Source organism: Leptonychotes weddellii, chromosome 3 (genome assembly GCF_054177405.1).
Source record: "Leptonychotes weddellii isolate Sample4059 chromosome 3, ASM5417740v2, whole genome shotgun sequence".
Lineage (NCBI taxonomy): Eukaryota > Metazoa > Chordata > Mammalia > Carnivora > Phocidae > Leptonychotes > Leptonychotes weddellii.
Window position 1 is genome coordinate 16,263,995 of NC_138371.1, and position 19,128 is coordinate 16,283,122.

The following is a 19,128-nucleotide window of genomic DNA, read 5'->3' on the forward strand; positions in this document are numbered from 1 at the left end:
GGAAGGAGTTGCAGGCAAGTCCTTCCAAAGGCCCGGTGCTATGGTGCTTTTGATTTATTTTCTCCTTCGAACTTTCCAGAAAACCACACGAGGAAAGTATTGTTGCCCCCATTTAATGGTGAAGAAGCTCAGAAAGGGAAAGTGACTTGGCTAAGGGCTCACAGCAAGGAAATGACGACAGAGATTCAAACACAACCGAGCCCAACACCAAAGCAGAGTTAGTGCTTATAAAGACCCGGTAGGCATTCAGTGACTACAAGACTCTGGTAGGCTCCTGCCCTGGATGGGGCTCGGCCAGCCTCCCTTCCTGATACTTCCAACGTGTTCATACAGACACATGCTGTGTGACCTGGAGCCCAGCCCCGTGCAGGGCAGAGGGAACCAGGAAGGTTTTGACTACAGTGACTTGGCCGGGGGGGAAGGGGGGGGGGCTTCTTGGCCCCCTGACCTTGAGGCGGTAGTGCAGAACAGCAGTGACAGATGGGGGAGGAGCTCTGGGACTGCTGGCTGTACCCTGCAGGGAACGGGCAGGCCAGATTGGCAGGGCCACCTGCACGGCCCAGGTCAGGCCCGACTGCTGAGCAGAGCAGAGCGTTGCCCCGGAGACAGTCCCCGGGCCAGGCAGTAGCGGCGGGGGGAGCTGCCAGCTCCTAAGTGGCAGAAGTCTGGTGGCGGCACAGCCCCCGGCCTCTTCCATGGAGACAGCACGGCAGCTCCGCCTCAAGGTCCCCCAGGCTGGTCACTGCTCCCTTCCGCATGGACAGGCCCCGAAGGAGGGTGTGTCCGGGGCCCAGCAACGGAGAGGGGCAGGTGCAGGGCCACAATGTGCCTTCATGGGCTGAGGGTCTGTCTCCAAATGACCCACCATCAACGCCTTTGGGCCCTGTTCCCATCTCAGACCCCCACCTCTTCCTTTGGTCTGCCCCCCACCCCCTTTGCTCTCTGCCTCAGCTCCCAGGTCCACCTTCCTGATCCGAGGCTAAGCGCATGGCTTCCCAGGCTGAACAGCTTCTAGACGGGAGTCTGTCTGTGCTGCGTGGGGACCCTTGGACCCCCTCCATGACCTTTGTCTTTCTTTCTTTCTTTCTTTTTTAAGCTTTTATTTATTTATTTGTCAGAGAGACAGAGAGCACAAGCAGGGGGAGCAGCAGAGGCAGAGGGAGAAGCAGGCTCCCCACCGAGCAGGGAGCCCGATGCGGGGCTCGATCCCAGGACCCCAGGATCATGACCTGAGCCGAAGGCAGACGCTTAACGACTGAGCCACCCAGGCGCCCCTCCATGACCTTTTTCTGGCCAGCCCCCTACCTGTCCCTCTCAGAGAGCTTTACCCTTTCTTGGCCCAGACCCTGGCCTGGGTTTGCCTCCCTAGTCTCTGTCCCCTGATCTTGGTCTGTGTCTCAAGGCCGTTCTCTCTTCTCCTGGCCTGGCTGTCCTCAGCGTCTGAGAAACTACCCATCCGGCTTCTGTTTCTCTGTCCATCGCCTTCTTTCGGCCTGTCTGTCACCCTAGCCTCCATTTCCTCTCCCACTGGCCTGGCTGCCCCCATTTTCTCTGTTCCTTCGACCTCAGCATCTGCATCCTGTTTATCCTTAGCCTAGGTGTCCAGTCTCTGTCTCTTGTCCTACTAGACTTTTCCCTGGGCCTGAAACTGCCCCTGTCAAGCCAGGAACCCCTCCCTAGGTGTGCTTCCCTCCTTCTCCCTGCCCCCCCACCGACATCAGAGCTTGGGAGAAATCTGTCCAGAGCTCTCTACTCTGAGCAGTGGCTCCTCTCAGCCCCTTGGGTTCCATCTATCCACAGCTCCGATTTCCCCGCAAAGCTCTCCTTGGCTGGCTGGCTTGCATGCACCCCCCAGCCCTCCCCACCCCTCATCCTCCCTGCAGTCATGGAGCCCACTGGAGCCCACAGGGTTAATAGGCAATTAGCAGGGCCAGGGCTCAGAGCTGTGGGGGAGAGGGCCCTGGGCCGCCAGGAGATAAGAAGCAGCCCAGAGCAGCAGAGGCTGGGCTAATCCCGGAGCTAATCTGCGGCCTGGGCTTTTATCTTCACCACCTTCTGGGCACCCTGCCTCCGCTAAGGCCCTGGCACCTCCACCCCCCCGCTTTTCCACAGTAGCTTCATCCCCCACATATTCCATTAGCCCTCCCCTGATGTGGTCCAGCCCCAGGCCTTTCACAGGCCCCTGGAATGAACTCCCCTTAACGCTAAAGTGCCCTGGAGTCTACAGGGGGCCGGTGGTGGAAGGGGACGCATCTTCTCTGGTCTTGGACTGTGACTAACACAGCAGGTTGAACAACTCTTGAACAACTTCAAAACCTCCTGCATCTCTATCCTCACCTGGGTAGGAAGAAAGCACCAACTCAAGACACCTGGGGTGTCTGTGCTGGTCCTATAAAGACCAAAGCAGAAGCCTAGGGGAGGCAAGGTACATATCCAAGGGCACAGAGGAAGACGGGGCAAATTCAGAACTAGAGTCCAGTCCCTCTCCCCCACTGGCCCAACACTCTTCTCTGACCCCCCCGGGGAGTCAGTAGACCCTGGTGCCAGCCTCAGCATCACCACAGACGGCCTGTGTAACCTTGGCTAATAAAGTGATTTATTGACTTCTCTTGACCTGTTTCCTCATCTGTCAAGTGGGAATAGAAATTCTTGCCTGACTTATTTCACGGGGTGATTGTAAGGAGTGGAGCTAAAAGGCATCTGCAAAGTGAAATCATATACCCGAGGCCTCAACGTTAGCAAGAAGAGTGTTGTAGAGACAGCTAAGAACCTGGGGCAGAGATGGACCATTGGAGGTGGTGCTGGAAATGGATACACATAACACAGCTTCTTAACTTGGGGAAAGGGGCACATATTTCGGAGTCCTACAGAACAGGGTTCAAATCCTGGCTCTGCCACCAGCCTCGGACAAACCACCTTGGGTGTGTGGGCAAGATTTAATCTCGCTGAGCCTAGGGTTGCTCATCTGTTAAAGGGAAGTGGTAATTTCTCCTCCTAAAGTTAGTCGTGAGGATGAGAGAGAAGTTCGGAGTGATGCGTGGTAGGGTGCTCAAGGAAGGCAGCGGGCGGTGGTGTGGGGTGTGGATTTGTGAATGGAGCTTCTTGCCAAATGGTGCAGCTCTTTTCTCTCTCTCTCTCTCTCTTTCTTTCTCATATTGACGTATACTTGACATGGTGCAGCATTTTGATCTTGGATTCCCACTGGTCCCATTCTCAGGGCAGCATGCACCTTGGTAAAGCGTCTCTCAGCAATCTGTCAGCGTGGAAACCCCCCAGCGCTGAGAAACGGCTCTCCTACTGGCTGGGAAGCAGCACCCAGCCAACAAGCCTGCAGCTCACCCTGGTTCACACCTGGGCCCCGCCTTCACTGTCTGTGGCATTCGGGTTCAGTCATTTAACCTGTAAAATGGGAATAATAATAATAGGCGCCCTTCAGAGGTGTCATGAGGAAAGAGATAATCTACATGAGTAATTGCAACATCTAACATTTATTTAGTGCTTACTCTCTGCCAAGCATGGACCTAAGCACTTAACATAAATTAACGCCCTAATCCTCACAGAAACCCTATACAGGGGGTGACTTATCCCCATTTTATAGACAAGATAATAGAGGCCCAAAGAGGGTAGGGGCCTGCCAGGGTGACATCACACAGCACAGCAGGTGCTGGGCAGTCTGGTGCCCGAGTCTGTGCTTGAACCTAGTGTGTGATGATACACACGGGCACAGCGCCCGCCAATAGTAGGTGCTCAAGAGATGGCAGGTGCTCACACAACAGTCATGTCCCAGCACTGTTCTTTGAGCCTGTGCCCTGTGTCGGGCACAGGGGATGGCGCTGGGGATGGTTCAGAGAACCAAACAGACGGTCTCAGCCCTGAGGGCCTTTGCTGTCTGACTGCAGAGGGATTCATTCATTCAAAACGTGTTTATTGAGCCGCCTACACTAAGAGGCAGGTGAACAGCAGTGGGGAACAAAACAGACCCGGCAACCACAGGTATAGGCAGATCGTTACTAGTTGTGATTATTGCTGTGATGGGGAGACCAGCACAAGTCCTCTGACGGTGGGACAAGAGCTGGAGTTGGGTTGGGGAGGAAATCTTTGCAGAGCAAGCCCACTCACCCCCGCGAGAAGGGAGCGATCGTGCCACACAGCGGAGACAGAGGAGGACGCCCACCTCCCGAGCAGGCCTGGCCTCCCCTACCACACCCCCACAGCCACCCAGGGGCTTTGCAGAGCGACTTCCTCCCCAAGGTTGAAGCGCTCCCGCTCCAAATCCGAGCAGTGTTTGTTCAAATGTAAATGTGTGAGCTGTGGTGGAAGGGAAGTAGGCAACGGCCGAGGCCGCGTGACTCCAGGCTGAGCTCGAGCTAGGAGCCCGGAGAGCTTGGGGCCCGTAGCCGAACGCGATTATTCCAGGCGTGCGCCGCGTTTCCACAGGAGAGGTGAGGCGCGGGGCCCCCGGCACGCAGGTAAACAGGCAAACCTGTTCCCGGGTAGCGACCACTTAGGCCTTAAACCCTAGAAAGTCATTTTTCCAGGCGGGAATATTTTTAATTGGTAGCGAAGCCCTTCGCTGACATTGCGGCCCCTCGATGCAAAGTTATTCGTTAGAGTTGTGTTGGCACGGCGGAACACAGACCCGCGGCCGGGCGGGAGCTCCGGGGCCGAGACCCAGAGCGTGGCGGCGGCGGCGGCGGCGGCGGCGGGTGGGTGGGGGTGCGCCCCCCACCCCCAGCACCGCACCCGGGCGTCCAGGCCCGGCCCACCCGCACGCACCCAGGGGGCCGCACCCACCGCCGCGCGCTCCCCGCCGCCCCCTCCTCCCTCCCGCTGGGCAGGCATCCATCACCGCGCCCGAGCGCCCTCCCTCCCGTCTCCTCCGGGCGCCTCGGCTCTCCTCCCTGGGTTGGCCTCATTTGCATTCCCCCGGCTCCCGGCTCCTCGGCAAAGTGACCTCCGCACTCCCTCCGCGGAGGGAGACACCGCCGCCCGCCGCCCGCCGCGCCCGGGGAGGGCCGAGGGGGCGCGAGCCCGGCCGGCGGGGCGGGGGCCCGAGGAGGCAGCTCTGCGAGGGGCAGCCGGCGGGCTCGCGAGCGGCGGGAAAGGCCTTGGGGCCGAGGGGCGCACACCGACTCCGATGGGATTTGAACCCGCGACCTCAGATCCCCTGCGGGGCGGGAGTGGGGACGTGGAGGCCAGCACCAGGCTCGCGGAGCTGCGCCCCAGAAACGGAACCCCTGTTTGGAACCTGGGGCTCCCCAACACCCCGTCCCCACCCCACCCTCCGCCCCGCCTCGCCCCGCCACTGGAGAGGGGCCAGCCCTAACGGGCAGTCGCCCAGAGGGTCTCCAGTACCGCCTGGGGGCCTGAGCAGCCCCGGTCCCCGCTCCCCAGGCCCGCCGAGCCGCCTCCCCTCCCCCCGTTTGGTATTTACACCTTTCACACATTTGTAAGCTATTATCCTGTCCACGCTTAGTCACCGCTGAGCCAAGCGCCACGGATTTAGCTCCTTTAATCTTTCCTCCTAAATCAATCCTCCATTTCCCCTTAATCATCCCGTGGCTCCTCTCTGAACTCTCTCGCTGCTGCCTCGCCTGCTGCAGCCCATGCCTGTCTCTGGAACTGCTCCCCCTCCAATCCCAAACGGGTGTCCCAAGGGCATGGGGAACATGGGTGGGGGGGGGTAGGTTGGATTTCCAGCGCTGCCGGCCCCCGGCTCGGGAGCCAGGACAAGTAGCGCAAACACTTCCCCCCCCCCCCGCACCCCCACTCTCTTTCTGGAAACACACAGCACTCTGAACCTTCTTGTCTCCACCCTGCGGGTCTCTGTCCTCCTCCCGCCTTCCCACCCCCATTCCTCTGGATGGCTCCAAGACCCTAACCATCAGGTCTCCGGCCTCGGTGCCGGCTGTAGCCACCCCCTCTGTCCCAGGGTGCCTGTCCATCTCTCCCGGCCACCCTGTCCCCACCCAGCATTTACTCCCGCCCAGTGGGACCCACTGACTCAGGGGCCTCAGCCTGAGCAGCCCTGAAGCTCAGCACTCCGAGTGCTCCCCGGGATGCTCCTGCCTCCCTGCGGCCCATCCCTGATCCTTTCTGCCTCCACGAGTCGGCCTGGCAGAGGCCCTGCTGCCAGCCACAAGAGGGAGCAGATTCCTCCCGGGAAGCAGAAGGGTAGGGGTGGAGATCCCGGAGGGAGCACGGGTAGGGGAGAAAGAGGGAGGACAAGAGGGTGTTACTGGGGCCATTTCTTCAAATGCTAATCAGCATCTTCCGGCAGTGCCACAAGAAGCTGAGCTGATAATGAGCCCAGCTCGGGGCTGATTCCTGATTAATGAAGAGGCCACAGGGCTGCTGAGTGGGGCCGGGTGGGGCACGTCCCTCCTGGCCCTCCCCGCTGCCCTTGCAGACCGGTCCTCTGTAACAATAACAGCCCCTGCCCTTGGATGCTTGGCCATACTACTCAGATCCACCCCCCCCCCCCCCACCAACTCCACTGGCCAACGGGAAGCAGCCAGACTGGGCAGGAGCGGGGGAGAGCAAACACCGGGTTCTGCAATCCCGGAGTCGTAGGTAGCCCTTGGAGTATTTTTTTAAATCAGGAACATTTTTATTAAAATGATCAAGACTTGGGCTTCCCTGGACAACACCCCCAACACACGCACGCGCGCACACACACACACACCACTGGGCATCCCTGACCATAGGGCCCTAGTTAGCTGGGGCTGAGGAGCAAGCTGCTCCCCTCAGGGATGAGTGAGCTTCAGTTTTGCTCAGACCCCACCCTTCCCTGCTGTGTGCCCTCCCCGACCTGACCTGCCTGGCTCCTAAAGACAGGATCAACCCTGAACTAGATGGTGAACTAAATGTTCTCAAGATTCATGCCTCAGGAGAGGACAGGAGCAGATGGGGACAGAGGGCTGGACAGAGGGTGAGGATAAGAGGTAAGCTTGTCTGCCTGGACCAACCTCAATGGGAAGCCCGTCCCTTCTTGAGTCAAGGGGATAAGGGGCAGCCCTCAGCCCCTCTGGAGCCAGCAGCAAAGGTATGGAGTTGGCATGTTCTCGGGGTAGCCCCCCCACAACCAAGGAGGTGGGGCAGAGATGATCAGTACTGGCCTGACCACACCAGGGAGGGGGACAGGCTCAGGAGGCAGCTGGGATGGAAGGCAGGGGACTGCCGAGGATCTGGCATGGGGGAGCCAGGGAGTGCTAGAGGGCCTCCCCGCTTGCTGCTCCCCCTGCCTCAGAGCTGTCCTGGCTGGCAGCTGGGGTGGGGCTGGGAGAGGAGGGAGGAGGGCAGGGAGGGGGACTGCCCAGCTGGAAGAGGCCTTGTCTAATTGTGCCTGATTAGTAGAGAGGAAGAGAACAGGGCGAGTGATTAATAGTCACGGCAGTCACCAGCGAGTGGGGAAGGAAGGCTGGGAGGGGGAGGGAAGTCTGAGAGCCAAGAGGGGATGGGGCCATGAAGTGCCCACGGGTCCCTGGTCCCCTGCCCGCCCAGGGACTGCCTGGACCCCTGACAACCCCACAGAGAGGGGCCAGGTCCTACCCCTGCCTCCTCAAGGACTCTCCACCTTCCCCATCCCTCAATTTTCCAGACAATAGAATGGAAGAGAAAAGACCGAGGTCATGTCCTGCACCTGGGGAAAAAGGTCTATTTGCTCATGTGGTGTTTCCAGACACCTCAATGTCCCCAGACACAGACCCTAACCTCAGCCCAGATTGGAGATGGCGGCACTTCCAACCAGAGCCCACAGCCACCACCTCACATCCTTGGACCCCAGTTGGAAGTCCTAGCCCTGCCCATTCTGGCAGTCTGACCCTCGTTCCTCGGACCACCAAGAACTACACTGTCCAATATGGTTGCCACTAGCCACATGTGACTGTTTGAACTGGCCATTCATTTTCCCTGTCACACCAATCCCCCGTCAGATGCTCGATAGCCAGTGTGGCCGGTGACTACCCTACTGGACTGCGCAGATCCAGAACCTTCCCCCCATCCCAGAGATGTCTGGTGGGAGAGCACTGATCTGGAGAGTGTGTGTGCACACATGCATGCGTGCATGGATATTTGGGAGGGGTGGGTCGCAGGGCAATGCTGTAATAGTGTAGGGGAGGGTCTGGACCTGAGGGTCGAGACGGGAAAGGCCGGGTGATGGCCAGCAGCAAAGCTGCCGACACAGGGGTCAGAAACAGCAGCAGTCAGGTGAGAGAGCAGACGCTTCCAGAGACACACGCACCGCCAGGCAGCGCGCTAAGTTCTTTGCAGCCATCTTTTTCATCCTTACAACTGCCCGAATTTTTTAGGTTCTACTACTGTATTTACTGAGTATAGAAACCGCGGCTCATGGAAGCTTTTTGACTTCTCCAAGGCCACACAGCTTGAAGGGGAGAACTGAGGTTCAAATCCAGCTGGTCTGGCTCCGGAAACCACACACTTGACCACCCCACCATACACTCCCGGGCTGAGAGGAGATGCTGAATTTTAGAGCCACCCTTGCATTTTACAGCTAAAGAAATGAAGCCTAGGGAGAAAGAGTGATTTCTGCCTTCTAGTAAGTGGGCAAGCTGAGAGCGAGCCGCAATGGGGAAAGTATGGATGGGGCTTGGAGCACCAGGGTGGGGGGGAGCAGATGGTGGTGGGAATTGGGAGGAAGGGAGAGAACATATAGGTGGTGAGAGCAGGAGGTGAGGTGGGAGTGGGTGGGTGGGGATGAGACTGAGTAAGGAGGGGGAGGGGAGGAGGAGAGGAGAAGAGGAGGAGAAGGGCCCCAGGGGAGCTGGGTGGAGGGGAGCATGGGTGGGGCCAAGAGCATCTCCCCCATCTCTCCCTTTCTCTCCAGACTCCCCAGACCTGCCTCATGCCTTGAACCTTTCCAGCCCTCTTCAGCCCAGAGTGGCCTCTCTCTCTCTCTCTCTCTGAACTCAGGCTCTTACTCTTCATGTACCTCTTTTGGCAATTAATCCTGGCACCTCATGACATCGCTTGCATGGCTGGTTAACTCTTGCATGGTTGGTTAAGCTTCTGAGCGTCCCTGTCTCTGCTCCACCGCAAGAGTGTAGGCTGCTTGAGGACAGGGACTGGGGACTGGGGCTTCCCTCCTTTGTTCTCCCCCACGCCACCTAGCAGGCACAGAGCCAGCACGCCGAGCTCCATGTTGACTGGGTGAGTGACTGGGAGTCAGTGAGGGGGTATCAGGGAGCGTGGGGGGGAAGCAACTGCAGTGGTAAAAGAGGCAGGAGAAGCAGCTTAGGGGACTGGGGGAGGGCGCATTACCCGGAGTAAAAATAGGCTGGAAAATGTGACATTTATTAACTTGGATTCTGGAGGAAAGGTCACAGCAGAGTGGGGAGTGGGAAGGAGGAAACAGGGAAAGCAACAGAAAACACATCGCAGCCCCTTACCCAAAGCCTGTCACTGTTACTGACCATCTTACCACCTGTGCCCGGGCAGGTTCCTCGCCACCTGGTGTCTGTACCCGTCTCCCTACCACTGATCCCCAGCATGAGCTCCATGTTCTTACCAGAGGGCCATTGTGGACCTCCTGTGCTCAGTAGAGACCTCATGTCTTCATCTCCTACCTCTTCTCCAATCTTGCCCCACAAGACACCCCCATCTTGTCCACTGCCACAGTTCATGGATTGCCATCCCAGCCAATAATCCCAGACCCCGTTGTATTTGTAGCAGACTCAACCCTAGAAGGCGAGGTCCAAGGGAGAGTTACGCTCAGCAAATGGGGGACGGGGTGTGGGCAGAAGGGTATGGCGTCTAGACTGGGTGGGGGACACAGAAAGCAGGATCCAAAGGGGAATTCCTGTCCCTCAGTGCTTGCTTTGCCCCTCCGCTCTTCTCGGGCATGCCGCAACCCCAAAGCTGAAACCCACAAACTTCGCCTACCCTCCTCAGCCTCCTCTCTGCAGCCCCAGAGTATGAAAAGGCCTGCGGGATGTCCATCCTCCTCTTTAGCCATCCTCAGGATTCTGAGAGACTCCCTGTTCCCATAACCTCCAAGCACCTCTTCCTTTCCTAGAGCCAGGCAGGAAACCCCTGCTTCCCTCACCTTACCCATCTCTCCCTCCTCCCTCCTCCCCTCCTTCCCATTGAGGTTTCAACACACTTCCCCTTTCCTTTTTACCCCCAACTGGGGCCTGAGATGCAAACTCCCGCTCAGGGACACAAAGCTCCCATTGATTTCTGCCCCCACAGCACCTGCTGAGAATGGGCTCTGTCTGCCCCCCCAACTTTGAGGGGTGAGGATGTCAGACAGAGGGGCCCCAGGGACCCCAAAGGCCACATGCACACTCTCAACACCTCACCTCCTCCTTGGGGACTCCTGCAGTCCTGGGTTTGGGAGCAATGATTTTTTCCTAGAAGAGGGTGTGTAAGCCACACAAAAGCCCAGCGCCCCCCAAACCAGCACTATCCCTCCTTCCTGTCCCTTCCTCCATTCCTACCCAACTGCGCCCGCATCCCGTGGCAGGAGGACCCAGCGGCTGCAGGCATGGGTGGTGGTGAGAGGAGCCATAGTAGGCCTACTAGGGGCATGTTTCCTGCCGATGCTGAGGCAGTGAGTGAATGGGAACCTGGGCCGGGGGCAGCTGGGCTGGAGGAAGGCAAGCCCCCCACTCCCGCTCCCATCTCTGGGGCAGGCCACTGGAGGCTGGCTGGAGTGGGCACCATGTTGATGCCACGTATTTGCACACGCACTGGGCAGTGGTGACAAGGCTGCAAACACACACATGTACACAACGCTGGGAGTCAACTGTGGGCTGGGGACAGGCATCCCAAGCACCGGGGGTAATAGATACCCCGTGACTGTGGGTGAATGGAGCACCGACAGACAGACAGCCCGCACCCGAGACACGCCCCCCATGCTCACACCTGACTATGGGAGGGCAGCCCGAACCGACACGCCGATCCCAATGAGAGTGTGTGTGTCTGTGCTCACACACATGTGAGACATGGCACCAGCAGTCCCCACGTGGGGAGCAGGGATTGAGGTAGACGGGGCGGGGGGAGCATCAGGAGAGGGGATGGCATCCACAGTGTGGCCCTGTCCTCAGCAGCTAAGTGAGATCTGGGATGTGGGCATGGGGATGAGGAGCTCTGGGTGTGTGGGTGTGCAGGTGTGCTCGTGAGTGTAGTGACAGGCACACTGAGTATGCGAGAGGCAGTGCAGGAAACTGTCCCCAGCAGCAGGGGTGTGTGTGTGTGTGTGTGTGTGTGCGCGCGTGTGCTGGGTCGCAGCGAGGGTGAGCCGTGCACACAAGAGTGAATGAGTGATTCTCAGTGTAAGAGCCAGAGCCGGGCAAGGGAACAGCAAGACCCAGGAAACGGAGGGAGGGCGAGCGGGAGAAGCTGGAGGGGCTGCATGAAAGAGGGATGTGTGAGAGAGTCTGTGAAAGGGGGTGTGTATGAGAGACACGGAGACAGAGAAGAGACACTGGCACCCAGTGTACCCGAAGATCAAGACCGTTTCTTCCAGCCTGCCGGTCGGGCCAGCTCCCCAGGAGGCAGCCCTGAGTCCCTCTCTTTGCTGGAGCCCCCCAGACACCCTCTTCCCATCACCCTCATCCAGTGGGGAGAAGAATCCAGTAGCCACAAAAGGAAAAGGGAACAACAGATAAGTGGGGGTCAGTTGCTCCTGCCTTGGCCCCGTGCATCCCTTCCCCGCAAGCTGCCCGGCTTCCGGGACACCCCGGGCCCACTCCAGGCCCACTGGCCCCAGACCTGGGCACTGCACCAGCAGCAGAGCCAAGAAGAGGAGCAGCCGCAGCAGCAGGGTAAGCCCCGAGGAGCATCCTCTGCTCCGTGGCCAGGAAGCCCGAAGGCAACACCCAGGCTCGGGGGAGACACGAGGCCAGCCTCTGGTGGCGGAAGGAAGGGAAGCCCTACGGAGGATGCCCCTATGCAGCCCCCCTCCTCGCCGCCCCCCCCGCCCCCCGCCGCCAGCCTCTGGCCACCCCAGGCCGGGCACGCCAGCTGGCAGGACTCACCACGGAGAAGTTGCTGGCGGAACAGTGATGCCCACTGAAGTTGCAGCTCTTGAGCATGTCGGCAAGCTGGTGGCCAGTGCGGTTGAGGATGTCTACCATGTCAGGCTCCGGGTAGCGCAGGCCAGCGGCGCGGTGCCCGTCCCGGTCTTTGGGGGGCAGCCCTGTCAGGTTGGCCAGGTGGAAGATGTCGGCGTCGCTGAGGGCCGAGTGCCGGAAGCGGTTGATGTTGCAGAGGGTGACCGCCGGGAAGCCCGCCACTGGGGCTGGGGCGGCAGGGTCCATTGCCACCAGGTGAGGCCGGGTCAGGTAGCCCCGGGCCAGGCCGGCAGCCTGGTACAGAAAGGCGGCCAGCGAGGTGAGGAGGGCCAGTGCCCACAGGGTTCTGCGCAGTCCGTGGGGCCCCGGGCCACAGGCCCGGCCCAGGCCGTGCAGAGTGCTGGTGCTGGCAAAGGTGGCCAGGTCCCGGGGGGCTGCTGTCCCCTGTGCAGCCCCCAGGAGGCTTTGCTCATCCCCTGCCTCCTTCTCCTTGGGTTTCGCATCCTCCTCTGCAAATTTGATTTTGCACACAATCTCGATCGGCATCTGTCCCCGGCTGCTGGGACTGTGGCCGGAGCCTCCCTGCCCCTGTCCCTCCCTGGCCACTGGGCCCCCCCCCAGTGCCCTCCCGAGTGGCGGCGGTGGCAGTGGCCGCTCTTCGAAACTCAGGGCAAGCAGGAGGAGGACAGGGACGGGGTGGGGGCCCGAGGTGGGGGAGTCACTCCCACTCCCAGCAGCTCCTCAGCCCTGCCGCCGCTGCCTCAGCTGCTGCTTGTCTCGCTCCTCGATCGGCTCCTTGTGGCTTCCTTATCAGCACCAGCACAGCTGTCAGCCCCTGCGTGTGTCCCTGCGAGCGAGCGAGCGAGCGAGGGAGTGAGCGAGCGCCGCTCCGCCACGCCGCGCAGCCCCAGCCGCGCCGCTCAGCATGTGCTCCGGAGCCCACCCCGTGCTTAATAATTCAGGACATGTCAACAGCGCTTCACCGGCGCCTCTGGCAGCAGGAGCCAGGCCAGGGGCGGGGGGCAGCCCCCCCACACCCCCACCCCACCCCCCGGGGCCCAGGACAGGGATCCCCGGGCCCCTGCCCCAGACCTCGTCGGGCTGCCCCCCCAAACTCTTGCTACAGCCTAGGCACTCGTGGGGTCCCCAGAGGGCCGCACTCCCAGGCCACTCAGAGAAGACATCTGCACCCAGAGGCCTCGGCTCGTTCCGCCACTTTTCGGGTCAGCCAACTCCACCCCCCACCTCCCTGACTCCTGACTCCAGCACCCAGCCACCACCTGCCCCCACTACCTCACTCACAGCGGCTTCCAGAAACTCCTTGGGAGAGCCACTTGTTTGAATGAGGGAGGGGAGGGCAGAGGAGGGCAGGCAAGACAGACAAGGGGACAACGGTGACTCCACCAAGATGCTTGGCTTCCCTGGAGCTTTGCTCCCAACTTCAACACCCACCATGCCCCCGCCTGCCCTGGGATGCTGGCCGCCCCCTCCCGTCCCCCCAAACTCAGTCACTCGTGGGTCTGAGACAGGACGCCCTGGCTGGCTTGCACATCTATGGCCACTTGGCTAATCCAAACGTTTCTCAAATCCCTTGCCAAGCCAGGCTGGGGGTGGGGGGAGTGTGTGGGGTGAACAAGCCAGGGAGCAGAGACCAGGTAGGATGGGTGGGGGAGAGGGTATGGAATGGAGGGAGAGGAAGAGCCCAAATGGGGATTTGGGAGGGAGGAGAAATGTGCGGGCTTGAATGGGAGGGAGTACTATCCCAGAAGCAGAAGCAGAAGCAGAAGAAGAGGGTGGCCAGACCGTAGGGCAGGGGAGCCCTGGCCTGGCTGCTGGCTTACGGAGGGGAAGCAGGCACGTGGGTTGTTCTCACAGGCAGGGGTGGGTCCCCAGTTGGCAGCCCAGGAGGAAATGCCTTGGTGCTCCCAGGGTGGAGTGGTCACAGTGAGCAGCTTGTGTTCTGGGCCGGGGGGGGGGTCCCGTGTGAGAACGTGAGCCCTCCCTGGGGAGGAAGCACTTGTCCCCCAGATGAAAGGGGGGGCTGATTAATTGGGGCGCTAATGAGCAGCAGGGAGAGGAAGCTCGGAGGGGCGGGGGAGGTGGCTCCATCGATCTGAGCCGCGGAACCAGCAGCTGAAAAAAAAGTGAGAAGGGAATCGATCTGAGGGAAACGGCAGCTGCTGGGGATTAGAGCCCCAGGTCCACCCGCTGCCCAGAGGCCACCCCTCCCCTGCATCAGGACTGCCCCGCCAGTCACAGCCCCCGCCTGGACCCAGAGGAGGGGCCTAGGGGCGGCTACCCTGGGGAGCAGGGAATATGTCACTGCCCACCTTGGCTGCGAGGCCAGGTCAGGCCTCATCAGTCACCGGTCACCCCAGCATGGAGCCCACCAGCCCCGAGCCCCGGCCACGTGTGGCACTCTGCTGGGGTGGTCCCCAGCCTCTCTTCAAAGTAGCTTCTGGGGGGGTGCCCCTACGGCTGGGCTTCCCGCACAAGCAGTCTCCCCCCAGCTGGGAAGAGGAGGCCCCTGGGGTCAGGGCTAGGGCCGGCAGCATCCCAGAGGGAAAAAGCGGGAAAGGCACGGGAAGCAGCCGCTGAGTTAGCCCTCAGAGCCTCCAAGTGACCACAGACAGTGCCCCCTACCCGGGCAGCCCCCTGCCATGCTCCGCCCTCCCTGCTAGACTCCCAGACCCTTTAGTGCTTCCGCCCCACCTCCTCCTCCCCCAGCCTACCCCCCTTTCTCCTAGTATTGATTTTTCTTTACTGGGTTTTTTTTAAAAGGTGATTTAATTGCTTTTTTAAGGTTACTTCAGTCTGGGGCTCTGCCAAGAAAGCGGGGAGCTGCCCCCCGAGCTCTCCCCAGCACTCGGTGCTACCCTGGACTCAACGCATGTCCCTAAATTGCCCTGAGATCCACTGGGATCACGGGGTCCTACTCCCCTAATATACTGGCCTCCATCATCAGCCCAAATCACACCTTCTTTCCTCCAGAGGGCATGGTACGAAGCCTCTGAAGGAATGAAGTTGGGGGGTGGGTGGAGAGGGGAGTTCCAGGCCACTCGGAACTGGAACAGGAGTTCACTGCACTCACGCCACCCCCCACTGCCCCACAGTCAGCTGTCTCCAATTGTCCCCAGGTTCCCATCACCCAGTCTCCCAGACCCCTAGGAATCCAGTTATGCTTGGTGGGAGCCCCCTCTCACATCCCCTCCGCCCATCCTGCACCTCACCCTCCAGTCTCTTCTGTCTCCTCTGCCCCCCTGTCCCCCTACACCCCCTTCCCCTCTGGCCCCCTGTCCTTTTCCCCCCTCCCTCTCCCCGCTTCCCTGCTTGCCTCCCTCTCTGCCCGGCTGCAGTTGGGTGATAATCTCCCTCATTTAGCCTCCCGGCTGCTTCCCCGGCTCATTGCCCAGCTGGTCCCTGGGGCCCGGCCCAGCTTCTTCCCCACCCCCACCCCCAGCCCTGCGCCCAAACTCCCCCCATCCCCTCCTGGCTTCCCCCACCTACTCCCCTGGGACCAGCTGCCCCCCCTGCAGTGAGCATCAGGGCCAAGCGTGGTTGGCCGGGACCTGAGCTGGGTGTGAGCAGAGGGGGGAGGGCCTGTCAGGGACTCGGGCTGGGAGTGGGTGTGGGGCACAGGAGAGGCACAGGGGTGAGGGGCCTGCAGGGCCAGGCTTCTGTGGCTCTCCAGTTGTCCCCATTGCCCGGGTTTGTTCCTGGTCCAATTCTCCACCCAGCCCCATGCCCCAGAGGTGAACGAGGCTTCCTGATGGTGGTGGATGGACCGGCAGGCAGAGAGATGAGTGGCACCTGTCCAGCCAGACAAGGCAGAGAGCATGGGAACGGGGGACAGAAGGGTGAGGGAGGAGGCAGGGAGGGCAGGAGGGTTCTGCCAGAGCACCTGAGGAAGTGCAGGTTTTATTTGGGCAATGCCTCAAAGGCAGACCCAGAGACCTCCCATGTTCCAGCTTGGGGGTTCCAAAGGGAGCCTCCAAGGTCCTTACTGCACCCAGGCTTTTGGGACTTTGCCTCTTTTCCCAGCAGAGCACCCCCACCTCCACCCCCGGTGCACCGTCTGCATTTGCGCCTTCTCACCTCCCTTCCTGGGTGGCCCACTCATAAATGACATGACCCCCAAACTCTTAGCATTCTTCTAGAGAGAGTCCCCAGCCTCCCCCTGCTCCCAGAGGACGACACCTCCTGGCCACCCTTCCCAGCCCAGACACCTGTCCCAGCCCTGGCTCTGGTGCGGACCAAGGGATGAGCTAGTGTGGGACGGATGTGGGCGGGAAGGGACAAGGATGGGGGGGCGGAGGCCGGGACTGGGCCAGGCCTGGCTGGTGAGCAAGCAGCGGTGACAAACGGGCTGTGCGGGGGCCGAGGGGCGGGGGGCGGACGGCGGCTGATTTATCTGGGTTATTTATGCCGCGGACGAGGCAGGAGAAGCGGTTAATGAGAGTTCCAGCGAAGGGCGGGTGGGGAGGCCCGGACGTGATCTGAGGCGACTGAAGAGGGTTAGCGTCCCACCGCCAGGCCCTGCCCCCACTGCCGGCCAGCACTCTGCACCCCCTACCCCATCCTCGGGCCAGCCCGGCCTGACCCCATCCTCTTCTGGGGATGCCCAAGCTGAGGCCCTGGATCACGGGCTGAGGGGCACCAGGTCCAAGATCGAGGGGCAGGTGACTGGAGGAACTGAGGAGGGGACCAGAAAAGGAAGACGAAAGAGGAAAAAATCTTGGCGAGGCAGAAACTGCCCAAGTCTGTGGGGCCTTCAGGGGGCGGTTGGGGGAGGAAGGGACCAGTGTGGGAGTGGGTGGGCACCTGGCAACCTCAGAACGGAGCCTGGAGAGAGGGCAAAGGGCACTGGGGTGCAAATTTGGTGTCGGCCAGGAGCCATCCTGGGGGCCTGAGAGGCAGAGACATGCTGAGAGTGGGGGTGCTGGTCAGAGAGAAGCGGGAGCCAGGAAAGGAGGGGGAGAAGATCCAGAGGAGGGGGAGAGGGCTTTGCAGCAGTGAAAGCTGCTGGGAGCAGATAAGGCGGCTGAGCCGCGGGAGGGATTAAAGCTCTGAGGGGCGGGGGCGGGGGCGCGGCGCGGACGGGGGCGGGGGGCAGGAAGGAGAGGGCCGAGGGCAGGACATCGGGGCCAAGACGAGCGGGAGAAACGAGGGCTGTGAAGGGGACAAGATTAAATCGGGGGGCCAGAAGGTGGCTATCGCCTGGCAGAGAGGAAAGAAGGGGCTCCTGATCATCTCATGGGGGTGGGGACTTCCCCCTACTGGCGAGCCCGCATGCCCTGCAAGTGCCAAGGGTAGCAGAGCTAAGCAGAGGGGTGCACGGCAGATGGGGTGAGTGGGAATGGCAGGGCCGGCCGGGGGAGCCTGGGAGCTCCCGGCTAGAGAACTGAGGGCACGCAGCGCCTCCTTGAGGTGGCAGATGGAACACCGTCACAGGGAGCCACAGTCAAGGGTGCTCCGCCAGCCAGCGCTGGGATGGAGACCCCATCACACCCAGTGTGTCAGGAACCACTGTTTCACAGGGGATTTCTTTGTGGGGAGCAGTATGGGCATGGAGGGAGGGCAGTGGCTTGGCCAGGCTCACGGCTCAGACCCGCAGCCCCTTACCACCTCCTGCCCTCCTGTTCTCCAAGCCTCCCAGAAAGGTGTGCTCGGGAAGGGGGAGGCCCCTGCTCCCTCCTGAAGAGCCGAGGTGGTAAAGGCAGCGGAGGGGAGCCCGGAGGGAAGGAAGGGGAGGAGGAAGAAGGGGCGGGGGGAGGGGCGCGGGGGTGGCAGGCGGGGCAGAGTAATTGCGTGTTTGTCAGTTCTCCTGTCTGCACAGGAGGGAGCGAGTGTGGTGGTGGTGGGTGTAGCTTCGCCTCGAGGAGTATGTGTCTGTTGGCAGAGGTGTCAGTGTGTCTGTCTCAGGGGTCTAGGCTCTCCTTGGCCCCCGCCCTCCCCTCTGTGTTTTGGGGAGCGCGGCTCTGGGCACACCCAGCTGTGCTCCGTGCTGATGCGGCAGATGTGGCGGGGCCCCAGCTGTGCCTGCTTCCCGGAGAGGGGGAGGGGGCCGCAATCTGCTCCCCCGGTAATGGCCGCTGAGCGCCAGGGGGAGGGCATGGAGATGGGGGTGGGGCTGGGGCCCAGGTCAGCCCCGCCAAAGGGACAGGAGGCGGTGAGGGCCCTGCCCCCACTCCACCCCACCCCGGCCAACCTCCCCCCAATCTGTGTTCTTGGCTCGGCCTCTCCCCCTCGCTGGCTCCTGAAGCCCATCCAAATTTCTCTCCAAGCTCAGTCCCCGTCCCCAGCCCTCCTCCCATCACCCCATCCAGCTCGGTGCCAGGGACCTGCCCCCCTCCCCAGCCCCCAGCTTGCTCCCCATCGCTGATTTTACAGAATAATCTTTTTATGGAAACCTAAAAAAGCACTAATGGCAGGAGCTCACCCCTCCCCCGCATCCCTTCCCCCGCTCATCCCCCACTTCCCACCCCAGTTCCCTTGGTTCTCCCTCCTCAAACCCTTTGGGGGCCAGCACCCTCCTACCCCTTCAGGGCCAGTGAGGACCTAGACGTGGTGGAGAAATGGGCTCCCACATCCTGGGCCCCAAACTGTGCCCTCAGAGATGGATGGGGCGCTAGGTCCTTCCCAGGGCAGACAAGGGCTGGAGAGGAGTGGAGGGCATTATGACTCCTCAGAACCGCACCCCCCCACCTCCAGCACAACAGGGACTCCACCAGCCTGGTGGGAGGGGGCATGTTACAAAGATCTCAGCTACACTAGCCACCCCCCCACTTCAAACACTGACCCTTTCGCCTTCCAGTGCCTCTCCCCACCCCCATTGGGCCTAGGAGGGGGCTCCCGGGGGCCAGGGCCTGACACAGACTTATTGGATTTCACGGTGTTTTGCTGAGAAAATAATTAAATTATCATATTTATGATGGAGCTGCCATGGCCTCTGCCAACCACTTGGAACAGAAGGGTCAGGACTGGGGGGAGGGCAGGGAAGGGACCCAGTCCCTGGCTCCAGAGCCCATCCCTCTCCCGGCTCCTTCCTCAGGGAGTTGACCCCAGGCCCAGAGAAGGCATCGGCTGCCCCCTG

General features: G+C 61.1%; 1 protein-coding gene across 1 annotated transcript in view; it reads right to left on the reverse strand.

Moving 5' to 3' along the window:
- The window catches only part of ASIC4 (acid sensing ion channel subunit family member 4), a 24,826-nt gene extending 9,569 nt beyond the window's left edge, over positions 1-15,257 (reverse strand). The window contains exons 1-2 of the mRNA XM_081813538.1: positions 13,877-15,257; positions 12,000-12,882 (exon numbers count right to left, since the gene is read on the reverse strand). Coding sequence (XP_081669664.1) covers positions 12,000-12,581 — 582 coding nt within the window. The 5' untranslated portion in view covers positions 12,582-12,882; positions 13,877-15,257. The remainder of the gene's footprint in view (positions 1-11,999; positions 12,883-13,876) is intronic.
- Between the last annotated feature and the right edge of the window lie 3,871 nt (positions 15,258-19,128).